Raw genomic sequence first — 19,034 nt, forward strand, 5'->3', positions numbered from 1 at the left:
AGCTGCTTTTAGTTAATAACATCTCATTTGTATAATTACTGCAGGAGAACCAGGTTCCTTGGAAACACATATTCGGCAGCTTGACAAAGCTTTGGACACAAGTCGTTTTCAAATACAGCAAACGGAGAATATAATCCGCAGTAAAACCCCTACAGGGCCTGAGCTAGATTCTAGCTACAAAGGATATGTAAGTACTATGAACATTGCCACCTGGTGGCTGGATGTAAAATTGAACGACTCGATGTACAGAAACGGTAACTTCTAACCTTAAAAAGAATGTGAAGTGCTGCTGTCCTAACAAATTAATAGTGGCATAAGTTATCACAGGCCACAAGTCCATCTTGAAACATGCAAAGTGGACCAGGATTATTATGGATGGATGGATGGATGGATATCTCATAGTTCCAAATGCTAGTGGAAATTATGGGTTCTTAACATACATGCAACAAATAAATGCTATTTATATCTCACCTGTTTTGCTCATCCTCAACCCAGCCATACAAATAATCATCCACACATTCTTATAATGAATCTTCTGAGTTTTGTCTATTTAAACAGTTTGCAAAACAATTGGCAGAGATTATTTTTTCATTGTCATTATTTTGTGTGTTCAATGCATTGCATGCCCCTTTTAATTAATGTTTGTATTATAGTACAAATGCAATGATCCAAGTAAGCTAGTATGCATATTAAATAATTGTCAAAATTGTGACTAAACCCCAAATTTCTATATAACTAAAATGCTATCAAAATCTTAGCTAAACTGTGGAAACATGGCTACTGAAAAGTTATTTGGGGGATTCTTTTAAAAAACAGATGAAGCTTGTGGGTGAGTGCAGCAGGAGTATAGATTCAGTAAGGCGGCTTGAACATAAACTGAAAGAAGAAGAGGAAAAGCTGTCTGGATTTATTAACCTGAACAGTACAGAAACACAAACATCTGGTAAGTAATAGTCAAACCTCCCATCTAAATATATGAAAAACAAGCGGTAATAATTTACCATGCACACAGGGCACTATCCATACATCTGAATGCTCTCTCTTTCCTAGCCCCATTGTATTCCACTAGGACCTATGGTGAGATTAGAGATGTAGTCCTATTTGATGGGACATACCCTGAGATCAGTTGGGAATCACACAATTAATGTTCTTAATCACTTTGAGGCACAAGCAGGCACTAGCGCTAAGGCAACTTCAATATGCTTGGAACTTAACTCTTTATCACGATAACAATTGTGGATATTTAATTAGTTTCTGATATAATTTTGAGAATATACCTAGAGCTAGGATATTATCTCTTCTTTTAATAAAATCAGTGGCATCCAGGAGACAAGAGGAAACAGAACAACTATAGCAGGTTCACAACTTAAGCCTTGATCTTTTTGTACAAACAATTTTTTTCTGTTCAACACTTAATAATTTTCTTTGTAAATTAGTTTCTGGTCATTTTTTTCAGTTCTGGACTAAGTTGAAACCATTAATATAGGTGATCTCATTGAAAATGAATTTGAAAAAAAATAGACCTGGACTAATTATTGTGGTAATGTAGTATTTTGGTTGTAAATAAAAATATTAAAACTCATTTTAATAGAAATTGATATAATCTGGTCAGATTGAACATTCTTTCATATGTCTAGTACTTTAGTAATAATAGCATGAAGTATGGTTTTTTAATGATAAATCTTCCTTTATTAATAGTGTAAGTTAGTGACTTAGTAGATTTTACTGGGTAGGGTTTTTTCATGAAGGAGAATTCACAGCAATGATTCAAACCCTTATGAAATCCGGTCAAAGTAATCCTGATCCCATCTCCTCTGAGTGAATCTTAAAGAGTCCTGTTCTGCAAACATTCATTCCTTTTCCCAGGGCTGATTCTTGTAGCTTTGCAGTTATTTACAAGTAGTTCTTGTTTAAAGACTCTTGTTCAACGATGGTTTGAAGTTACAGTGCCATTGAACAAGGAGACTTATGGTTGGTCCTCGAAGTTGTGGCCGTTGCAGAGTCCCTGTGGTCACATGATTGCTATATGAGAGCTTGGTAACAGATGGTAGATCACAGCTCAACCAATAAGGTAAAACCAGGAAAAGCCCATTGCAAACACGGGACCTTCACTAACAAATCTCTGCAGTTTAACAGTATTTGCCTTGTCTCATTGCTTACCCTGTGATATGTGGAAAAGAGCCTCAGGCATATCAATCTGAGGGTTTGGAGAGCTAAATATAAGGGATAAGGAGACATGCCTTCAGATAATCTTCCATCTTCTTAGGCTTTTAGTTAAGATGGCGGTTAAGATGGTGGCACCTGGATTGGCTGCAGCTACATTGGCCCTCAAAGGTGAAAAGTTTTTGGAGGGATATAAGGGATATAGGCCACATGATTGGGAAAGTTTTAATGTGTTTGAGCAACATAAGCGACTAAGCTAACATATGACCGACAGTTTTTAGCTGTTTCGGAACTGTTGGGAGATACTGTTAAAAGTTGTTTGCACTGTTTGAAATTGTTCTGCTGGCAGCAAAATCTGACTGCTGGCACAGCAACGGATTCTATTGTGAATCAGATCTGTTTCCGAAGGAAGCAGAGGAGGAGAGGTCCCAGCGCTTATGGAGCGAAGGAACTGGATGAGGCTGTCAGCAGGCCCAGAGGAAGGGAGAGAAGCTTTTGGAGGACTAGGAGGAGGCGGCAGCATGCTCCAGGGGCGAAAAGGAGCGAGGCCCCTTTAAGGAAAAGGTGGAAGAGATAGGATCAGAAAAAGAAAAGGAGGCGAGGTTTATCGTGCAGGAATACAAGCTAATTTGAGGGCTAATTCACATGGAGCTCTGTTTCCATCTGTCCTGTTTGCCATTGTTCGCTCCCTAGAGACTGAAATGGATTTGAGCTGGCCACGAAAAAGGAGTGTATATCGGAGGTGGTGACCCTTTGAGAGTGTAGGCAACAAAATTTCATTTTGATGTATGCCGATTGGTGTACATTCAAAGTGACAATAAAGTTATATTATTATTATTGTTATTATTATTATTAATATGAGGGAGAGTAACTTTTCATTTGGATACGATTCTTAAATGTGTGCTTCTCTCAGCTTAAATTTGGATCAAAACTCAGGAATATACATAACCATTGTGTCAGATCCAGCTAATGTCTGGTACAGGATAGAGAGGGCTCTTATGCTTCTGTTCTTATTATAGGGCTGAATGTCATCTGCCTACTCATGTGGTTAACTGAAGCCAGAAGGGAGAGTAGGAAAGGCTGGGGTGGGAACTCATTCTGGTGCCTTCATCATACTTGTGTGATAAAACATTGGGAAATTCAGTTTGAACAGAAGGTTAAAACCTGACTTTTATAAAGCAAGATCTTCTTTTCTTAGGTGTGATTGATCGATGGGAGTTAATTCAGGCCCAAGCCTTAAGTAAAGAACTGAGAATGAAGCAGAATCTTCAACAGTGGCAGCAGTTCAGTTCTGACCTAAACAATATCTGGGTTTGGCTGGGAGAAACTGAAGAGGAATTGGAGCAATTACGTTGCCTTGATCTTAGCACAGACATACAGACCATTGAGTTCCGGATTAAAAAACTGAAAGTAGGTTTTCAGCTGGAATTTGTTTTAAGGTTATCTGGCTTGTTTATTTGTTCAGATAGAATAAATTTTATTTCCTTTCATGCATGTTTCCCTGAAGGCAGCAGAAGCTGAGATGGGCTAGGAAGAGATTTTATCTTTTTTATACCGAAGATATTTTTTTTAAAAAAAAAAATGCTTCATTGTCAGAATTTCAAACCTGCTCATTTTATGAAGAAAAATGATCAGGTTACTTTACAAAATTCTTTCCTAAATTTGCATTGAAGCTACTAAAACAATACTATTTATTCAGATGTACATAAGCTCTAATAGGCCAATTATAAGCTCAGCCTGAGGTCTGCCAAGGTGCTTTCAAATACTGCCGTGCCTATGGGCTTTAATTTATAAAACAGTGTATTAGTTTGTTATGAGTTCTGCTCTAAATAGTAAGATATTTCAGAAGTGCCTATTACTACCCAGCTATCGAACATAATTTCAGAAATATAGCACAGTAATAATTAAGAAAAATAACACATTTAACTATCTTTAATGGGTGAAATGTTGAGATGGAGAAGCTTGTTTTCTGAAAAGGTTCTAGCAGTTTTTTCCCCCTATCTTCTTTTCCTCTCTACCACCACTATGCTATTTCCAAGGAGCTACAGAAGGCTGTTGACAATCGCAAAGCCATCATTTTGTCCATCAACCTATGCAGTTCAGAATTTATGCAGTCGGACAGTGAGGAAAACAAACAACTGCAGGAACAACTGTCTCAAATGAACATGCGCTGGGACCATGTCTGCTCTATGTTAGAAGAATGGCGCTGCTCCCTACAGAGTGCTCTCATGCAATGTCAGGTCTGTTCTGGCTTTTACAAAACTTCCTTCTTTGTGTCCTGGATGTAGTGCAGTAGGTGTGCACATATTCATGGCCTGTTTTGAAAATGTTTTGGAGATATTTTTCTCCTTGAAAGATAGTTTTTATAAGATTTCAGTTGTAATTAAACAACAGTTTCCTAATATCACTTAGCAAACTAGTATAGTACCAAGCCTTATACAGGGTCCAGCATTAACAAATTGGTTCACTCCAGGCTGTAAAAAGCAACAGGATTCAGCATAAAAAAGCTCAACCCCATTTAAGATAAGTTATGTTCCGTTTTCATGCTATCTTCATATTCTCGTTCTCCAAATCACAGTCTGGAGTATGAAGAAAATGACATACAGTACACCCATGCAATTTTTTTTTCTTTTTAAAAAATATTTATTTGGTTAGAACACTTTTTGGCTTACTATGACCTCTAAAACTCTAGCACTGCAAACCAGTATTGCAAATCAGTTTGCTCCTTGCCTGCAGAAATTCTGTTAGCTCAGGCATTATAATGACCAATAGTTTTAATACATCAGAAGGTGTTTTGTTAAAATAAATTTTAAGGGGAGAAAGGTGATGCAAGCACGGAGTTAGTTGGTAACATTTTAAGCAATAACTTTGAACAGGGGTCTGGGTTGTACAAACAGAGGCATAGAATCAAGATCACACAAAGTACTAGTACTGCTTTACAAAGCCCTAGTAAGACCACACCTGGAATACTGCAAAAAAGATGTTGAGAGTTTGGAAAAAATTCAGAGAAGACCAACTAGGATGATCAAAGGCCTGGAGGCTAAAACATACAAAGAATGGCTGCGGGACTTGGGTTTGGCTAGTCTAAAGAAAAGAAGAAATAGGGGAGACATGATAAGAGTGTTTCAGTATCTGAGGAGCTGCCACAAGGCAGAAGGGATCAAGTTGTTCACCAAGAGCACCAGAGGGAAGGACAAGAAACAATGGTTGGAAACTGATCAAGGAGAGAAGCAACCTGGATCTAAGGAGAAACTTCCTGACAGTGAGGACAATCAACCAGTGGAACAGCCTACCCCCAGAAATCATGGGCACCCCATCACTGGAGATTTTTAAGAAGAGACTGGACAATCACCTGTCTGAGATGGTGTAGGTTCTCCTGCTTAAGCGGGGGGCTGGACTAGAAGACCTCCAAGGTCCCTTCCAGCTCTATTCTATTCAAAATGTGGCAACTTTTAAGACTTGTTGACTTCAACTCCCAGAATTCCACAGCCAGCAACAGTGAGATAAATAGGAAACTGCAGGAATAACTGTCTCAGATGACAGAGCTACTGTAGGTAGCATTATTAAATTCTTACCCATTGCTTTTAGGATTTCCATGAGATGAGCCATGGCTTATTATTATGGCTGGAGAACATCGACAGGAGAAAAAACGAAATAGTACCTATCAATCCAAATCATGACTGTGATACTCTGCAGGATCATCACAGACTTCTTATGGTAGTATACTTTTATTTTAATAAACAGACGTCTAGGGATGTCTGGAGAACGTTAATGGGGAAATAAGTGACAGTATCAAATCCTGTTTGGGGAATTTATTGGTTAATGCTAATTCTTTATTTCTTACCGGAAAGTTGTGCTAAATTATTCCTCAGAGAGCATTATTAATCCCATTCATAGCAGACCAGAAGAAACTGTTATTCTTGCAAAATGAATTTCATTTTGACCTCTTATACGTTGTTTTAAGGCACACAAAATATCTCACCTTTGTTCCCAACAGCAAATACGACGTGAGCTTCTAGAATCTCAGTTAAAAGTGGCCTCTCTTCAAGACATGTCCTGCCAGCTGCTAGTCAACGCTGAAGGCAAGGATTGTCTAGAAGCCAAAGAAAAGGTCCATGTCATTGGAAACAGACTAAAAATGCTCCTGAAAGATGTGACACGTCACATTAGAGAACTAGAGAAGATTCTAGATATTTCAAGCAGTCAGTTGGTAAGTCTTTTTTATGATATTCTGATCATGGCAAGTTATAATAGCCAATTTCTTACCAATTTGCATTTTTTGCTACCAGAATGCCTTCATATTCTTTGTACTTTTTGTAGTTTTTTGACATGTACTACCCATGTTAAAATCTGCAGATCTTAAAAGTATTATCATATTATTGATATTATGCTATTATACTCTTACTACCTCTATAAAGACAAATTTTCTTTCTAGTACGGTATTCATCACTAGATGGCAAGGAAGTAAACTTTTATTAATAAATTCCCAAGCTACCTATAGTATAAACCAGGGGTAGTCAACCTTGGCTCTTTTATGACTCGTGGACTTCAATTCCCAGAATTCCTGAGCCAGCTTAGCTGGCTCAGGAATTCTGGGAGTTGAAGTCCACGAGTCATAAAAGAGCCAAGGTTGACTACCCCTGGTGTAAACCCTTGGTTTAATAGAACTCGGTTTATAAGAACTTGGATTCTATAGACAAAAATCAGCTGGGTTTGAGTTTTGCCTAAATTTCAAGCAATAAAAGACTTTTCCCTGAACAATGAACAAAGTCAGAGGTTGGTTTTTTTCCCTTCAAAATGAACATTCACCATTATTAGTGGGCTTATTTACGTGTAAGTATATTTTGTGCTCTAAAAATCTAATTCGCCATTTTGCAGACATCTGCCTCTAATGGACTCTCCTTTCCCCTTTTAAATAAAGATTTACAGCATAACCTATATTTATTTTGCTCTGTATGATATACACCAATGTTTTGTTACTGTCTTTTTTTGTGTGAACAATTTTCTTACACATTTGTTGCATATTCTTTATAACTGTTATGGCAAAGGGTTGGTATAATGCAGAGATGTCCCAAAGTGTGTTGATATCCACCACTATTCTTTTCATTCAACACTGGTAAGCACTAGATACCCACTAAAGGAAGTAAGTAAGCTGGAATTATTTCAGAGAAGATAAGAGATGTCAATTATGAATCATCTAGCTAGCTGAGTGCCATTAACCTTTTTTCCCTGTAGAAATGACTCCCCCACATTACCAGGTGTGCAATTTGGAAGGGTTCTGGACTGCCACAGAGGGTCACACTGCAAATAATAAAAAAAAAAGCCTTGTGCCTCTGATTTGAGTCTGCTGCTACTTTGCTGTTTTTCCCAAAAGAAAGTGAAATGAGTGTGCATGTATGCAGATTGAAAGGCAGTGAGGAAAAACTTCCGAAGCAGCCTGGAAAAAGAAAAAAAAACTATGGCTACCCACCTGATTGAAGAGAGGTGCTTTGCATGCGTTCCCATCATTTTGAAGCCCTTCTTTCGAAAAAATATCTTGAGCCCTGCTGTCTTCTTTCATATGTACCTCTCTGTATCCCAAGGGTCTGATCTGAACTACTCTCCAAGTGTTCCTACTGAATAAGAAGCACCTGGAGAGAGCAGTGATGGGAAAGGGGCTGTTCCAAGGGAACGCTCTTCCAAGAGACTTTCCTTTGGGGTATCAGATGAAGACTTCTTGATTTCACGATAGCTCTACTGCTTTATGTTTTTAAATTGCATACCATTCAGAAAACTTCATTTGTTGTGCGAATTAAAAATATGATGATGATGATGATTATGATGATGATTATGATTATGATTGTAATTATATAATAACTACCACTCAGGACCTATCCTCCTGGTCTTCTGCTGATGAACTGGACACATCAGGATCCCTCAGTCCAGTATCTGGAAGAAGCACTCCAAGCCGACAGAGAATGGTAATGTCATGCCAGATATTTTTTGCCAGTTCTTGGATGGAAGCACCAGATAGCTGTAGCCAGGTGAAAAGTCTCAAACATCTCTTGTCATGCCCCCCCCCAAGAAAATCACCAGTCCAGAATAATTCCTTCCCCCTACCTCTAAAAAAATGCTGCTTCCTCAACCTTCTACATCTTTTTCCATGCATCAAGTCAGAATTTTAAAATTCTGGATAAATACAAACAGAATCAGGACTCAAAGCGTGGCAGGTGTATAAAAGGAAGAACAGCTCTAAGGGACGGAAGCCTTTCAGAATCTTGACTTGCCTCACAACTCCTACGTCTGATTGCTCGAGTTTTTGTTTGGCTTGTTATACTGGAGTAGTTTAACCAGTTCATCAATAACAAATCAACACATGATCTGAGTTTAACTGATAAGCAAACATTATAATAGAATTTTGTACATGACGTTTTTCAGAGTTCTGGTGCTAAGACGAACTGCTCAAAGTAGAAATATGGGAGGCAACAACTCTGTGGGACTAGCCACTGTACTCTGGTCTTGGGAGATACGGCCCAAATTTAAGCTTAAAACAGCAGTCATGCAAATAGACCCTCCCACACACTAGGCCTTGTGAGATACAATGAAAATTATAAGAGCTGAAAGCAGTATGGTAATATTTTCAGAGATGGACTGAAACTATGATAAAATTGCTCTTGATAAAGAGCAATAAAAGGAAAGTGATTCAAGTTGGGAGGATAAAAGAAAGTAATTGTATTATTTATATCAAATTCAGCATACAGGTAGTCTTAGCAACCCACAATTGGGACTTGAAACTCTGTCGCTAAACGCTTCAGCCACGGAGCAAAATACCACATGACTATGAAATGGTTTTATTCTTGCCTTCTCAATTAACTCCGCGTGACCTAAGCCAGTGACAAAGAACATGAATGGCAATCACATGACTGCAAGGATTGTAAATGTGCACGAGTTGTGAAGTGCCTGAATGGCAACCACATGATGGTGGGATACTGCGGCAGTTATATATGCAAGGATTGGTTGCATTTTTTTAACACCGATACATAACAGTTATTGAATGAGGCAGTCAGTAAGCGAGGACTACCTTTATACAGATAGAGAATGCTTGCAGTATTTGAGGTACAAAGTTAGATTCTTTATGTTCTTGGAAAAGAAATTTGGAAGCCTGACCAAACCTACTACAATTGCTACTCTTAAGCTATTTTTGTTCTGAAACCAAGAGATTTCCGAGAGATCCTCCCAGCCCCCACGTGGAAGGAATAGCAATACCATTGTTTTACACAATATTCAGTTCTTTTTCTTGCAGTCCCGGAACTGCCTCCTACCACTTTCCATTCTTCTTTTTCTGTTCCTAAAAATAAAGACTGTGTGCTATAGTATATCTTGTCCCACGCCTCACTTTGACTCTTAGGGTGTACTTGATTTTAATTCCTCTCCTTTTTTTAAAATTATTTTATTTATTTAATTATTATCCAGCTTTCCTTAACTTTTACAGAACTGTCAATTTTCATTTGCTTTCTTATAAAATTACACCTTAGTTCTGCCATTATGAGCTTTATGGCCTCCGAAAATTGATTTCACTGCCTTTACTTGTTTAAGAATTTAAAGGAACACTGGCTTTTCAAGAGAGAAAGCTGCAAAAATCACAACAGCTGTGGTTCCTAAGTCATTATTTTTAATTAAGTGTTAAATATTTGTAAATGTGTTTCATGTTCATTAACATGAAAAGAATTATTAATTTACTGGAGCAAGGAACTTTTACCAAATAATTGTTGGAAATATATTTCCAAGTTCCATTTTTAATGTTTAAAATCTGCATTTAACATTTCTAACAGTGTCATTTCTAACACATATGTCCATTCATAACATATGGAATAGTTTCGTGAAGTTTAGTGTTAAAAATAGTTCAGACTTAGTCATGCTTTTTTTATTTTTATTTTTTTGAAATATTTCAAAAAAATAATTTATTCCTTCTAGCTTCATTCCATCATGATCTAACAATGTGGTTTGTTTGGCTTTATTTTTATTTATTTATTAGATTTTCACCTCACCATTATTACTTTTTAAATAACTCAAACATGGATAATATTCTTTCCTTCTCTTTTTCTCTACAACAACCGTCCTGTGTTGTGAGTTGGGCTGAGAGAAACTACTGGCCCAAAGTCAACCAGCTGGCTTTCATGGCTAAGACAGGACTTGTGCTCACAGTTTCCTGGTTTCCAGGCAAGCACCTTAACCAGTCATTGCACTTTAGTCCATTATGACATTCTCACAGCATCTTCCCTTATTTGCCAGCTGTGATCACTTTGGTGATAGTCCAATTCCTGGTTACACACATACTCGGTGCTATTTTGTGTCTATAGCATCTTCTGCACAGCCAGGACCATAAATGAACTGGACCAAAACTCTTATTAATGATGAGAAATAGAATATTGCTATGTAAGACTGGAACTTTATTTACTCAATGTCTAAAGTTGATGCAAGATAAAAAAAAAAACCAATACTTTTAAAAATTAAATAGTAAAATAATCCAAAATATTTTCCATACCTTTTTTTTAAAAAAAAAAAACCAAACAAACTGCATTGCATTTCCTGTATATTGCTTTATTGGCTAGAATGTCATTTTTAAGTTTACACTATATGTTCAGTTTCATGTTCAATTAAAAGTGGGAAAAGAAAAGCCAGTTTCCTTGATTCGTGGGAATTAGTTACTTCATTTGATTTTGTGTTTCCTTTGCTGCTCTTTTTAGTTTGATTTCATCAGTAGCTTGTCTTTATTTGCCTGGACTGAACATTCTTCTTTCTTTACCCCTGTTCATTGCAAACAGCCACGAGGCAAATGTAATGTCTCACAGCCTGGACCCTCTGTCAGCAGTCCACATAGCAGGTACCTTATTCTCCTAGTTTCTGCACTCTGTTCTAGAATTCCAAGAGGATGATGGAAATTGCCCACCACAAGGATGCTTGGCCATTCTGATATCAACAGCTTGAGTATTTTTTTCTGTAATTATTAATTTTTCCTCCAGTCCAAATTTGATTTGAAATAGTAAAACCTGATTGCTCTTAGTTTTTAACTTTGGCTTCCAATCAATATCCCTTATCTAAATTCTTTAGATGGATTGGAATGCATTTGTATTTACATTCATGATAACGGCATTTAAAATACAAATGGAGAATCCATTCCTGGATTCATGGCAAAAAAATTTTTTTTTTATCATCCTCTTTGTTTCTAGAGATTAAATTAAAGCAGGCAATAAGCCAGTACAGCATATCTGAATTCAAAAAAAAACCCAGAAACCTGAATAAAATGCATAACACTCTCTTTTTATTCTTTTTCTAAACTTATATTCCTCAAAGTTTTGTTCCGTTTGTGGGTTTTCAAATTTCATGAGCCCAGCCAAATTTCAGGAGCTGAAATGAAGATGGCAAATGACGACAGGGCAGAAACACATCTTCACTCTAGAACAGCTTCCATGGCAAGCTAGCATCCTGACTTCGGCTTTAATCTTGCTTACTTAGGACATTCTGCAAGCAGCATAGGCACCCTCTACAAAGCTACTAGAAAGCAGATTTAACAAATGAAGCTTTCAATGTTCATACCTGTCTAGAAATCTGTCTTGCCTGCAGCTAACAGTGCTTCTGCATTCCGTTGTTGTGAAATATGTGTGCTTTTATCTATTTATAATCAACAATTTACCTTCTGTTCCTGGCTTTCTTTTCTTGCATGACCCGAATCAGAATGAAGACTCCAAAATGTATAACCACATTTCTGTTCTAGGACCCCCTTTCAATGTGAACAGGTGTTGTTTAAATACAAATAGCACAACATAACAAAAACATGGAACTGTCAGAAAATAGAGATCACACCTGCCCACTCCTTAGTGACAGAGGCTTACTAAAATCCCCAACAATCAGTTAGAAATAGCAAGATCTCCTTGAAATATGTGGAGCTAAAGTTTGCACTGACAGTCTTCATTTGATTTCACTGGAACAGGCATACCTAGCATTTGTTGAATTATGTTTCCAAATGTAACAGCCTGGGTTGTTTGGGTTAAATTATTTTATATAGCAAACCTATAATTTGTGCAAACATAGAAGAAATCAATTCTACAAAAGCAGAAACATCCCTAGATAGATTAGGTTTTTTTCCCCCAGCAAAATGTTGTGAAATGTAGGGACACATGGAGAGGAGCAAGGAATGATAAACAGCATTTATTACCATTTGTTATTCATAATGCCCAGCGTTTTTCAAAAAAAGATACAATTTTATCTGTATAACTGAACCACTTTACTGGCAAATAAGGCAGAAAATGTACCAAAGCCGGCTGCTTATTCTGCTTATTATTATCACTTGCAAATAGAGCCATCCTTCTTCATATATTACGTTTATCCTTCTGCTTAACCGCTATCTTTCAGTTGCATTTTGTTTTTAATCAAACATCAAACTAAGATATACAGTATACCATTTTTCTGAGGCTGCACATTTTTTGGCCACTCAAAAGGGATGCCCACTCGACAGAAATGGTGCTATTTTTTAATGCAGTTTAGGAACAATGATGGTTTTAGGGAACTAAAGAAAATGCAGCTTGGAATGTAAGGCAAGCGCTGTGTCTGTGGACAGTTTTCTTCCTTCTCTCTTGACAAATATGTAGCATTTTTTTGCTGCTTTTGGAATTATAATGAGCTACTGTAGCTGGTGCATTTCTGGAGCATTTGGCAGCTCTTTGGAACTTGCCCACATTCTGCAGCACTCTCAGATCTGCTTTCTCCATCAGTGTTTACTAACACATCTGTTAGCAGTACAACATCGGTGCAACACAAAACCCAATTTGTCATCCAGACAAGCATGGAATACAAATGAGTTTCTACTGAATAGAAAAGTTAATCAAGCATATAAGCCAGACAGGTTGTGGTTGATGTGTAATGCAGTTTTAACTGATAAAGGAGCCAGGCTGTCATTGTGTCCTTTAATATTTTGACATGCCTCTGATCTAAATACCTTGTGTTTGATCTTGCACTGGATCAGCAATCTTTAGTAGAGTAGACTTAAGAACTAAAAACTAAGTCATTTAACCCACACAACTTTAGGTTAGCCGGACAGCGATTTAGATGAATAAATATAAATGCATCTCATTTGCCCCTTACAAACAGAATCTTTTGGATTCTCAGATCAGACTAAAGCTATCACCAGTTTACAACAGTTTCATGCCATCCTATTTGGCTTTTCAACTACTACTTTATATTATTGGAATTTAGCCCTGGATTTAATTCTGTGTAGATATTTCATGTGATTAAATGTCACAGATTAAAGCAATTGTGTCCTTTTCTCCAGGGTGTTTACATTATGAGCTGCCTTAAATTGCCTGTTTAGAACTTGGCGCCAGTGATCCAATCTGAAGTCTTAGAAACTGTTCATCAAGTACGAAGTTCTTTCAACTCACTTCTCATATCTAATGAGACCCAGTTTCTAAAAAAAATGAATTTTAAAAAGGCAGCAGTGATATGGTCAGAATAAATTGCAATCAGAAATCAATTTTTGTCTCACAGTAGACATAGCCTAATATGATAATGTCCATTAGTGTGGCACTGTCCATAACTTCCAGTAATTGTGCAGTTCACAATTACAAAATGTGTATTAATCTACTTCAAATGATTCAGCTATATGTATATAATTACCATAACTATTATAGATGACGATTGCTTATTAAAAATGTAGACAAATAGGAGGGGAGCATTCCTTGGCTGTATTGCAGTTAATTAATTCAGTAGCAATTAACAAACCAAAAGAGTTCACATAAAGCTTAGATCTCCCATATGTCAAAGAACTTTATTACTCCATGTATTATATCTAGATTCTAGAGCTTTTATTTCACTAGCGTATCCCCAAGTTCCTACCAGAACTGCTTTACTAAAGTAAATTTTGCTGGTGACTGCTCCTTCTGTTTACTGAAATAGCCCATTTGCTACTATTGTCTAGCAGAGAGGAGCAATCAGGAAAGATCATATGCTCTTCTCCATTAAAGAAGTACAAAAAAATATAATGGAACAAGAGTCTTCTGGCCACTGAAAGCTTTTTCTGGCTTCAACTAAAGAGTCAAATAAAATGGTATTGTTGAGCCCATGATTTTTCAAACTGTTTTCTGCATAACCTTAAGATTTAATGAGAACTTGATGGGATTCGATGAGACAGTACAGACAAAAAAAACAAGTTAACTTGAACACAGTCAGATTTTTGTTACTAGATCTTTGCCTCCTAATCAGGGATTTGGGAAAATGTTTATTTTTTTTTAAAAAAAAAGTAACAGGTTTTCATCCTGAAAGCCTGTATTTAGTCCTAAAACTTTCATTTATTTAATCTGACATTACCCACTTTTTAGAATTCAGTAACTAGAATTTGATATATAAATGTACATTTTTTATTACATTGAGAAGTTTACTATGAATTAAAACTGATCTTTTTAATGTTGTTCCTAGAAGTATAAAATACAACTGGATGTCTTTGTTATAATATTAAAAATCCCAGCCTAGGACATTGTATGTTTTTGTTCTTTTAGGTTTTTCTTCTTAATACATAGTAATTATCCCAGATTTAAAATTTTAATTTCTTTTAAATGTTTAAAATTCAATTCAGTGGACTTGTTCAGGTCTCATTAATTAAATTTCTTCAAAATATTGTTATAATAATAACACAACTACTAGTTGAATCGAGATTAACTTAATTAAATCCCACTGAAATCATAGTCATTTCTAATTAAATCTACTAAATAGTTTTAACCGCATAGATAGGCCATCTGAGATCAACTTACAATCCAGTATAAGCAGTTACAAATCTAAAATGAAAAAGAAAAGAAAGAAAAAATGAATTCAACAATTAAAACTGAAAATGTTTTTACACATTGGCAAGTTAAGGCTTGCCACTTTTTTCCTTTTATTTTTTTAAGGAAAATAAATATCATTTGGCCATAAATAAAGAGCATTGAGAGAAAAAGCAGATGTCAAACATGGGGCTTGATGATTCACAAAAGAATTGCATAATAGATAACTGAAGAGACGTATGTGCAGAAATCAAAAACAGAGCTGGGGAATGGCTATATTCAACATCAGATGACATTGAACTGAATGGGAAAGATGAGGATAATGAAAACAAAGGTGGACACAAATTATCACTGTGTTTAGAAATAAATAGCACGATATCAGATTGCAAAATAGAAACAAAAAGCCTTAAAAGAAAAATGAAAAAATGCATTACGATAATCCAAAGAAGAATGTAAATAACCATATGAATAGATTCAGTGGATTTTGGTGTTCATTTTCATAAACTGCTGGTTGATGCAGAAGGTGTCCCATGTTTCCAGTTACCTTGAGTACATTCTTATTGAGTACTTCTTGAGGTTCTTATTCAATCATGATGGATCTTCTGTTAATCTGCCTTATATGTCCCTCCTCCAGTTGCTCCATTACCTGGTGAACACTACTTCCTCAGGTGCCAGCTCTTCATTCAGTTCTAAGGCAGAGACTAAACCTGGCTGCTGCAGCCCTTGTAGAAGTGAATAGGAAGAATTGTTGCTATTCTATTGGTACAGAAAACAAAAGTTCTTTAAAGAGAACAAATATTTCTATAGTATTCAGAGGAAAACCCTGGAATTCTACTTCCAAGGATTAAAGAGAGCATAGATATCTTTAAAACATCTCCGATAGTCGAAGTCAATTTAGAAACAAATGATTAAATGAAAGCAATAATCAGTGAAAAGTACAAGTCTCAAATGGTTTACTTTTAAGAAATTTGATGAAAGTCTGAAACTAGAGTCTTATGGTGACTTAATTTGTAGGACTGCAACCAGGTTCTCTGACCTAAGACTCACAGGTGAAGACAGATTTGAATCCAGGATTTCAGTTCTGAATTTTTTAGAAAATTAAGCATAGGAATCATACATCAGGTATTCCAGCAATGCAAAATCATTGCAATGGAGGAGAACCAATTGCTATTCTTCATTAATTTCCACGCGATGCCTGTGGCATATAGAGGTAGTCCTCAATTTATGACCACAATTGAGCCCAAACTTTATGTTGCTAGGTGAAAAATTTGTTACGTAACTTTTGCCCCATTTTTTGACTTTTCTTGCCACGTTTGTTAAGTGAATCACTGCAGTTGTTAAGTTAGTAACAAAATTGTTAAGTGAATCTGACTTCCCCGTTGACTTTGCTTGTCAGAAGTTCACAAAAGGGGATCACATGACGCTGGGACACTGCCACAGTCATAAATATGAAACACTTGTCAAGCATCCGAGTGTAAATCACATGACTATGGGGATGCTGCAAAGATCATAAGTGTGAAAAATGGTCATAAGTCCCTTTTTTCATTGTAACTTTGAATGGTCACTAAACAAACTGTTGAAAGTTGAGGATACCTGTATGTGCCTAACTCTAGGATCTAAATACAGTCCATATCTTCCTTTTTTCAAAAGGATTGTGTAATCAGAACTTGCACTCTTTACCGCACTAAGTGCAAATGGGAAGGGCAGTAGTACCTATATAGGCATTGCTGAGGAATAAGTCCAAAGCCGTGGAAATAAAACTGTCTATCAAGAAAAGAGCCTGTGTACAGTCTCAGGTGGAAATTAAGTAGCACTGCCTGTTCCCTTTGACTGTATTTTAGCCAATTGATTTCCTTAAGTGGCACTGTAAGGTCCTGGAAGCCTGGGTTTAATTAAACTTTAATACAGAATACTCTAATGTTGCTCAATGTGCCATACCTTTTCAATACTTTCATAATCTGAAGTCATAAAATACCAAATGATGCCACTTTACTAGCCCTATCATCTTAAACAGTTAATCACTTTTTAACTTTGGACATTAATGTCTCCATTTGTCAAATAAAACCAGCAATTTGGTTCATGGTTTTCCTGATATTTGGAAGGTTAAGAGAGATGCCCTAAATTGCCCCCTATTAATAAAATGAACATAAACACACCCTTTAATATTAACAATGCTACAGTCATTTTGATGAATCACTAGATATAAGGGTGGTTGTGTCTTCTGAATTAGAAATAAATGCTTGTCATGGCAAGCCGGGAGCCATTTTGTTAGGTTTTGCTGAATATTTTTTTTCTAGAGTTATAAATTATACTACAATAAAGGAGAATGAAACATTAATGGCTTGATGCTGATTCAGTGCAAAAAGAGGCTATAATATACAACATGTACTAACTGGATGATAATATCTCCTAATTGTATCTTGATATATTGTACTCCTGCAAGAATATTTTTTTTTAAAAAAAAAAAATCTGGCCAGCCTCCTAAAGAACTACTGTTAATGCATGGATCCTTCAATCTAACTCTTAAAATTATATATACCAAAACCAGATCATTTGCACTATTAGGCATTGATATGACAAAGCGTATCTTAAATTAGCTTGACCGATGATTGTTGTATTTGGTAGAATTGGAAATGTGAGATACGAGATAATTTTTAATAAAGGCGCATCAGACTTCTGAGCCTCACATACAGAAAATTTGGGATCACTGATTGTGGATGCCACGTACACATTTATAGGAAATATTATTTTGGGAGCACACTAATCCAGATGTCATTTTCCAGGGTTGCGTTGGCTTATTTCTGTTTTGGATTCTCTCTTCAGGCCCACAAGAGGTGGCTCCGGTTCCTCCCGTTCTGAAAACCCGGGGCATCAGTCGCGACCGCAGCACTGCTTCTTCCTCAGGGTGCTGAGAGCGGCTCTCCCTCTCCAGCTTCTCTTGCTGCTTCTGGTGGCCCTCGCCTGCTTGGTTCCAGCGAGCGAGGAGGATTATAGCTGCACCCTCTCAAATAACTTTGCACGCTCCTTCCATCCCATGCTTAGATACACCAATGGCCCGCCGCCTTTATGAAAAGATTGCCAGCAGCTCAGTAATATTTCAAATGCAACCCCCAGAGTTCAGTAGGATTTCCACGAGCTCCCTGCCCACGTAAGTAAATTAAATGTCTATCAGTATCAATATGAGCCATGGAATACATGAATTGGGCCATTAAAAGACTTGCATCTCCTCCATGGACTTTGACTAAGTAATATAAAGTTTTTCTCCCCAAACAGCATCCAGGCTTTTTTCAGCTACTTTTATAATTTTCATCATCACTCTATACTATACCTAGCAGGGGACTTCAGTTTGAAGAAGGACCAGTATGTACTGCTCATATAGAGCTATTATACAATCTTTATTTAACTACTCTACTGGCATTTTAAACTAAACTTACACATAAACCTATATACTTGTAAGAAACAACCTGGAGTGATTTTAGAAACCATTGTAACATACAATTTTAAAAGCTTGCAAGGCAGCGTATTATTTTCCCCATTTTTGGTGGGGCTTTGAGTGAGGCATGATGTTCTAATCTTTGCTTTGAATGCACAAATTGTAAATGGCACATTTTATAATTTAAAAGAAATATGTAAGAAATGAAATCATGAAAACTTTATGAACAACCATGGATATTAAGTATTAAAAATATTTATGTATGTACAGTTTGCTAAGACTAGTGTACTTATTTCTTGATAGAGAAGCCAGGAATTCCTTTGTCTTCCTTCTTTTTAAAAAATACATATTTTGGAGCAGTGTGTATGTGTATATGTATGTGTCTATGTGTTTTATTGATTATGTGCCACCAAGCTGGTATCGGTTCTTAGCAATCAGATAGATTTTTCTCCATGATGATCTGTCCCTAGCTATCAGCTTTGCAAAATAGTCCAGACAAGAAGCACACGCAGAAGTACCACTTCTAACTTTATTGTAAGGTTACATTAACGGAATCTTGCAAGACTGAAAGTACATCTCTCCCCCTTTTTTTTTTTTAATTTGAATTTATATACCGCCCTATCTCCCTTACGGGACTCAGGGCGGTG

The 19,034-nt window shown here is 36.6% G+C and overlaps 1 protein-coding gene across 2 annotated transcripts in view; it reads left to right on the forward strand.

Moving 5' to 3' along the window:
* The window catches only part of SYNE1 (spectrin repeat containing nuclear envelope protein 1), a 284,981-nt gene extending 266,303 nt beyond the window's left edge, over positions 1 to 18,678 (forward strand). For both annotated transcript variants that reach the window (XM_015821883.1, XM_029285211.1), the window contains 9 exons: positions 45 to 187; positions 817 to 943; positions 3,362 to 3,573; positions 4,203 to 4,403; positions 5,752 to 5,880; positions 6,161 to 6,373; positions 8,031 to 8,123; positions 10,968 to 11,026; positions 17,778 to 18,678. In XM_015821883.1, the coding sequence (XP_015677369.1) occupies positions 45 to 187; positions 817 to 943; positions 3,362 to 3,573; positions 4,203 to 4,403; positions 5,752 to 5,880; positions 6,161 to 6,373; positions 8,031 to 8,123; positions 10,968 to 11,026; positions 17,778 to 18,024 (1,424 nt within the window). In that variant the 3' untranslated portion in view covers positions 18,025 to 18,678. The remainder of the gene's footprint in view (positions 1 to 44; positions 188 to 816; positions 944 to 3,361; positions 3,574 to 4,202; positions 4,404 to 5,751; positions 5,881 to 6,160; positions 6,374 to 8,030; positions 8,124 to 10,967; positions 11,027 to 17,777) is intronic.
* The last annotated feature ends 356 nt before the right edge of the window (positions 18,679 to 19,034 follow it).

This window comes from Protobothrops mucrosquamatus, unplaced genomic scaffold, assembly GCF_001527695.2.
Source record: "Protobothrops mucrosquamatus isolate PMUCROS unplaced genomic scaffold, P.Mucros_1.0 scaffold_168, whole genome shotgun sequence".
Classification (NCBI taxonomy): Eukaryota; Metazoa; Chordata; class Lepidosauria; order Squamata; family Viperidae; genus Protobothrops; species Protobothrops mucrosquamatus.